General features: G+C 40.8%; 1 protein-coding gene across 1 annotated transcript in view; it reads left to right on the forward strand.

Annotated features, from left to right (window-relative positions):
- LOC102037224 (heterochromatin-associated protein MENT-like) overlaps window positions 1-5,753 on the forward strand; it is a 7,364-nt gene extending 1,611 nt beyond the window's left edge. Inside the window, exons 3-8 of the mRNA XM_005425831.1 lie at window positions 282-368; window positions 765-902; window positions 1,439-1,556; window positions 2,245-2,387; window positions 3,466-3,633; window positions 4,686-5,753. Coding sequence (XP_005425888.1) covers window positions 282-368; window positions 765-902; window positions 1,439-1,556; window positions 2,245-2,387; window positions 3,466-3,633; window positions 4,686-5,099 — 1,068 coding nt within the window. The 3' untranslated portion in view covers window positions 5,100-5,753. The remainder of the gene's footprint in view (window positions 1-281; window positions 369-764; window positions 903-1,438; window positions 1,557-2,244; window positions 2,388-3,465; window positions 3,634-4,685) is intronic.
- Window positions 5,754-6,242: the final 489 nt, after the last annotated feature.

Here is a 6,242-nt window from a genome sequence, read left to right on the forward strand (position 1 = left end):
GCTGTTGGTAGAAACAGCTGTGGAAGGGAGTTCTGCCTTGCAGCATGTAGATAAGAGCACAGTGTTGGTGGCCTGGGAGGAGTATGGTGCTACTCACTGTTATTCCATGGGATTTATTGCCACTACAGCTTCAGCAGCCCTTTGATTAGTCACCTAAGCAGCAGATAGCACAGTGAGTTATTACAAGGAGAGAAACATGACAACCATTTGATCCCCATTTGACTTTAAGTCTCACAAGGCCCTTCAAGCCTATTTCTTATCTTTGAAAACTCTGCTTGCAGGTCCTTCATTTCACTGTGGGAGCAGGAGCTGAAGCTTCTTCTTCTGTGGCCAGACCTTCTCGGGGGAGACCAAAGAGAAGAAAACTGGTATCTATTTTAACTGAAATTCCATTATAAAGAACCTGCAGAATCAAAATGTCCAGATACAGTTTTAGGAGTCCAGCATTTATTGTCTGCACTCCTCTTTAAAGTACAAACCCCAGCCATACTCCACAACAGGATGATGTTCAGTTCCTTTCACTCACTCAGACTCTCAGAAGCCAGAAGGATGAGTCACTGGGATAGTCTGGAAGGTTTGTTATATGACAATTCAGTTAATCCAATCACGAACAGAGCTCTGAAAATTTGCAGTGATGGTAAACTTGGGAAAATAAAAAGTAAGGAAGAGGAACCTAAATCCCTCTCCTATATGCATTGCATAGCATGTTTTTGAAAGCTTGATGCAAAAATTAAATTGCTGAATGTTTGGTTTATTTTTCCAAGGATCCTGAGAACAAGCAAACTGCAGATATTCATTCTAGCTTCAAGAAGCTCCTGACTGCCATCAACAAACCCAGAAGCACCTACTCCCTGAAAAGTGCCAACCGCATTTATGTGGAAAAAACCTTCCTATTATTGCCTGTAAGTTAAATCTCGGGGAAGAGGAAGAAAAAGTGCAAAAATATTTCTCTTTTTAATTACTTGCCATTAACAGAACAGTTTGGAAGCTGACCTTGAATACTGCAAATAGGAGCTCTGGACTCCAGTGATAACCTTAACTGGAAAATACCAGTCAGTCTGCTCACAGAATTTAAGGATGCATTGCCCTTGACTGTATTGTAGATCCCTACAACCCTTTATATGAAATGTGCCTTTAGTATTAGAATCCCCAATATATAAAATTGTAAATGAGAAATTAAATAAGCACATCCATAGGATGCATGCAGCCTTCCTCACTTCTCCAGAGAAATCTTGGAACAAAAGATGTGAAACTTCTGTTCTTTGCTTATTTCTTAATTGTTAAACCACAGTCCAGCACAGAGTAACAAGCAAGATCCTGCAGTCGTCTAGGTCCAAGAATCTATCAAGTACAAGAGCTAACAACTTCCTTTTGGGACTAAAAATAGCATATTTCTCTAGTACAGAACTTTTTTGCTCACTTTTTTGTTATTTTTCAGACATACATACAGCTCAGTAAGAACTACTACAAAGCAGAGCCGCAGAAGGTTAACTTTAAGACAGCACCAGAACAGACAGGAAAGGAAATCAACACTTGGGTTGAAAAACAAACTGAGGGTAAGCTGGACTCAACCCCAACATCTTTGCTCTCCCACAAACTCAGGCTGCCATTTCCCTTGGGCAGGTGCCCTTGCTTCCCCAGGTGCTACTGCAGCAGCCAGGTCATGCCTTCCAAAGTGGATGTGGGCAGTGAGCAGAGATATAGTGGGAGGACAGACAAAGAGCAGCACACTTAAGCAGCTCCAAACACCTGATCTGGACCTCATTGAGTTCCTTGAGGAGATTCCCATTGACTCCACAGTGCTCTGAAGCAGTTGGTCTGCTGGCACAAACGTGCCCTGGTGCTGCACCACTGGCAGAGCAGACAGAGGGGAGAGACACCTCTGCCTACCAGAGTGCTCCAGGGCAGGGGGGGATGCCTGCCTTGCTGTACCACCCTGCCCTGGGCAGAGGGGCTCCTCCTTCTACCTGGTGTAACTAGTCAGTGAGGCTTTCTGCTTCTAGCTGCTTGCAACGAAGCTGAGATAGTTTTGGAAGGAGTAAAGCCCTATCAGCCAGGAGAACAGGTCAGGAAACACCTTTGGAGAGTGTAAAGAATTACACTGATTTATCTCAGGGGAGCATTTTAGGGAGCAGGGCATTGAGGCATGGACTTTTTACTAAGAAGCTGAACTGAGAGAAAACTGATCAAAATGTCCTCACTGTGCTATGCTGAAATGAAACCTGACTCTTATGCTTTCAAAAGGCAAAATCAAGAATTTGCTGGGTCCACAAGATGTGACAAACTCCACCAAGCTGATCCTGATAAATGCCATTTACTTCAAGGCAGAATGGGAAGTGAAATTTAAGGCAGAAGATACAGGACTGCAACCCTTCCGACTGAGCAAGGTAAGTTCCTCCTTCTTACTGTAAACAACCTGGTCACAACATCTATTGCTGAAATCTTTCAATTTCATAAGTGTTTTAGGTAGCCCTGTGGTAACTAGACCCTGTGAAAAGCTGGTTGCAGTAAAATCTGTCAGTTCTCGGCGCACTGAAACATTAGGATGTGCTCAGGTAAATGTTAGTGAGCTCCAAGTAACAGCTAATGTTTCCAAAATCACTACAGACATTTAAAACTTTTCAGTAAAGCAGTGCTAAAATTGACTAAATTGTAAAAACATGATTTTGAGAGTCCAGGCTCCATGGATGGGAACCACCTGGCATGTCATGGTTGAGTACAGCACCAGGCCTCTGCGCTGTGCAACCAGGCTGGGCACAATCCTTCCTGCTCAAACACAGCTGCAACAGGGTGCCATGAACTGGTGCATGGCTGTGTGAGGCTAGAAGCAAGATTAATGGCATGTATCCAGGAGAGATGTTTATGAATTCACAGTTAAAGAACTCTGTGCAACTTCCACAAAATCTACCTTCTGCTCTCTGATTAGCATGTACACATGGTCTGCTTCCTTGAATAAAGGGATACAGATGTTAATAGAAGATACACACTCCTGACAATGTGACTGTCTCCCAGGAACTCCTCTCATCATGAGCTCTTTTGCTCTCACACTAGAGTTCTCTTTTCTCAAGCAATCAGCTTTTTTTTCCAAGCAATTACCTTTTATCACCAGAGAGAGGAGATCACTGATAAACTGCACAACACTCATCCTCTTAAACCACAGCTGCTTTTCTGACAGTGTTGTAAGGCCATATCCCACACCTGCTCCATACCCCTAATCCTTGCAGACATTTCTAACTCTCTTCCTCCTGAGGTATTTTTTGGGGAGAAGAGAAAAAGATCTCTTCAGCCCCCTACAAAAGCTTTGGCACAGACACCAAGATAAGCAATGTTGTTCAGTCAAGAAAAGCTTTGGAAAATGGATGATAAATCACTGTTTTAAAAGTTTATAAAATTTCCTTTCCCTGCACTGAGACATCATCACCCTTCCATTCAATGATTTCTTACTTATTAAAAAATACTTTCCAGAACAAGACCAAGCCTGTAAAGATGATGTACATGAGAAAAACATTTCCAGTTCTCATCATGGAAACAATGAATTTCAAAATGATTGAGTTGCCATATGTGAAACGTGAACTCAGTATGTTCATTCTCCTTCCTGATGACATCAAAGACAACACTACGGGTCTTGAACAGGTACAACCATTTCGTATTAGTGCTCAGTCATTAAAAAAAAGAAGGGCAGGCTGACAATAATATCTCCCTATCTGAGGGACATGCTATCATGCTGTTTGACCTCATCCACTAACTGAATTAATTTTCTTTAATACTTCTTTAATCCCAAGAAAGTTTGTCCACAAGAGCACCGTTAGTTTGGCAGGAACTGAAGACAGACAACACTTTGCATAATCAGATGCTCAGCTCTTCAACAGCCCCCTTGACTGACATCCAATTTTACATGATCTGTAAGGGCTGAATCTCCCTTCCTTGCACATTCAGGAGAGACACCATCACATACGAAGTCATAGGTTCTTCCTGAAATTACACCTTTTCTCGATGGCCTGGAAGTTTATTTCCATATTGTGCTCATTCTTTTTCCCCCTCTCCCCTCCCACCATTTGCCTGCTCAATAAAAAACTAGAATTTTGGTGAGACTACATTTGCTACAATAATGAGATCTGCTACTGTAGTTACTATAATTCCAAGACTGTTAAATTCTTGGAGTGTATACCATTCATTGCTTTCCTCCATTTGATCTGAGCTGAACCCTGGTGGCATAGCACCCAGGAGTGCTCATAGTGCCACAGAGTGGCAGTAAAAGACTTTGCTGGAAGCACTTTATTTCAAAGCTGTCAAGGAAATATATGCAATAATTTTAACACCTGTTTTTATAGAACTGGACCAAACTATGTGCCACACAGCAATTTTAGTTACATCAGGACTGAATTTAAAGAGAGGAAAGAACTACCATGGGGGATAGCAGCTGTTGAATGCCCTTCCTATCTCTCTTTTGCTATGAATTTGGAAAGGCCACTGCTCAAAACTTTGCAGCATTAAGATTCAAATATTTGTGGCACACCTTGTCTCTGATCATTAGTAAAACCAATTTCTTTCATGCTTTCAGCTAAATGTTACATTTACTATTTAAAATGTTTAATTCATTACATTGCCATAAAATTTATTAATTCATAGTTAATGAATTGTTTTTCCCTGCAAAAACCAAAATCCTTCTCTTTCTTAAATGATAGCTGGAAAGAGAACTGACGTATGAGAAGCTGTCCGAATGGACTGACTCCGAGAAGATGACTGAGACTCTTGTGGACCTGTACCTACCTAAATTCAAAATGGAAGAGAGATATGACATCAGCGATAATCTGATCAGGATGGGAATGCGCAGTGCCTTCAGCAGCAATGCTGACTTCAGTGGAATGATAGAGAAGGATAGAGTGATGATCTCCAAGGTTTTCCACAAGTCTTTTGTTGCAGTTGATGAGAAGGGCACTGAGGCAGCTGCTGCTACTGCTGTCATTATAGAACTAACAAGTGCACATGTTAGCCATGTTCTGAAATTTAGGGTTGACCACCCTTTCTACTTCTTCATCAGACACAACAAGTCCAAGACCATCCTTTTTTTTGGTAGATTCTGCTCTCCTCTAGAATGAATTACTTGCTCTCAGGCAGCAACCAAGGTTCATTGTTCAATGGAAAAAATGTGAACTGCGGTGCTAAAATCTCAACCTTAAGCCAAGCAGCCATCTGTACTGAAGTGCCTGTTCTTTTCCTTCCACCCAGCCCCCCTCAAAGAAGGCAGCAAACAGAAACTCTCCTGAGCCACCAAAGAACAGCCCTCTACTGCTTATTTTTATTGTCCTAATGAGACAGCCCTAAACAGAAAAGAAAGCATAGAATTTTGCTCTCTTTTATCAAATCTGCTCTTCTGGCTTTGTTGTTTAAAAGTAAGGTGGAGTCATAAAAGTTCTCTGCACACAGGCCATCATCTAGCCCTATGTCAAATGCTGACTACAAGGGAAATGCAGTTCATGCTTTTGACTCTCACAGAGAGGAAAAAGAACCCTGAAAAGAAAAAAAACAAACTTGTAGAAATCTGTATGCTCTCTTTTTCTCTCCTTCCTTCACTGGGAAACCTGCATTTGTACTACAATGCTATGTCATAACCTTAATTTCAAATTTCAATGACTGTTGGAAATTAACAACATTTAATACAAATCCAGAATAATCTCAGAATGCCCCTTACCATCCCTTGTCTCACCACATGTATATAGGCACACACATTCATTCTCTCCGGCTCTTTCAGCTTCCTGAAAAAGTAAGATTGTGAGAGAAAATTGTCCAACCCTTAATATTAAATTGCTGACTTCTAATCACATTGCATTTTTTTTCCTCATTTACCTAAATTTTTTAGTTTAAGGTTGTTGAGATTTCCAACCAGCAAAAATGCTAAGAAAATTATTAGCAACATGCCTTCTTGCCACCTTTTATTGATATGTAATCTAAACCTGTTAGAATTTAAATCTGCTTCCTCTTTTTAATTTTATGTAGTTATACTTGTTTCCTGGTTAAAACCTGCAAAGCTTCTTTGCCACCTGTAATAATGACCAATGTTTGATTTGTACCTTATGAGTGCATCTTAGCAAAGATATTTGTGGTATTGACAGAAACACCAGTGAAATTTTGATTTTGATTGATGCTTTACTTACTATTTTACCATGAGCTGCATTTAATGAAATAAATAAACTTGAACTCGTGTTTGTGTTGTTCAAGACACCGAGTTACTTGGGTCTCTT

Source organism: Geospiza fortis, unplaced genomic scaffold (assembly GCF_000277835.1).
Source record: "Geospiza fortis unplaced genomic scaffold, GeoFor_1.0 scaffold154, whole genome shotgun sequence".
NCBI classification, from domain to species: domain Eukaryota; kingdom Metazoa; phylum Chordata; class Aves; order Passeriformes; family Thraupidae; genus Geospiza; species Geospiza fortis.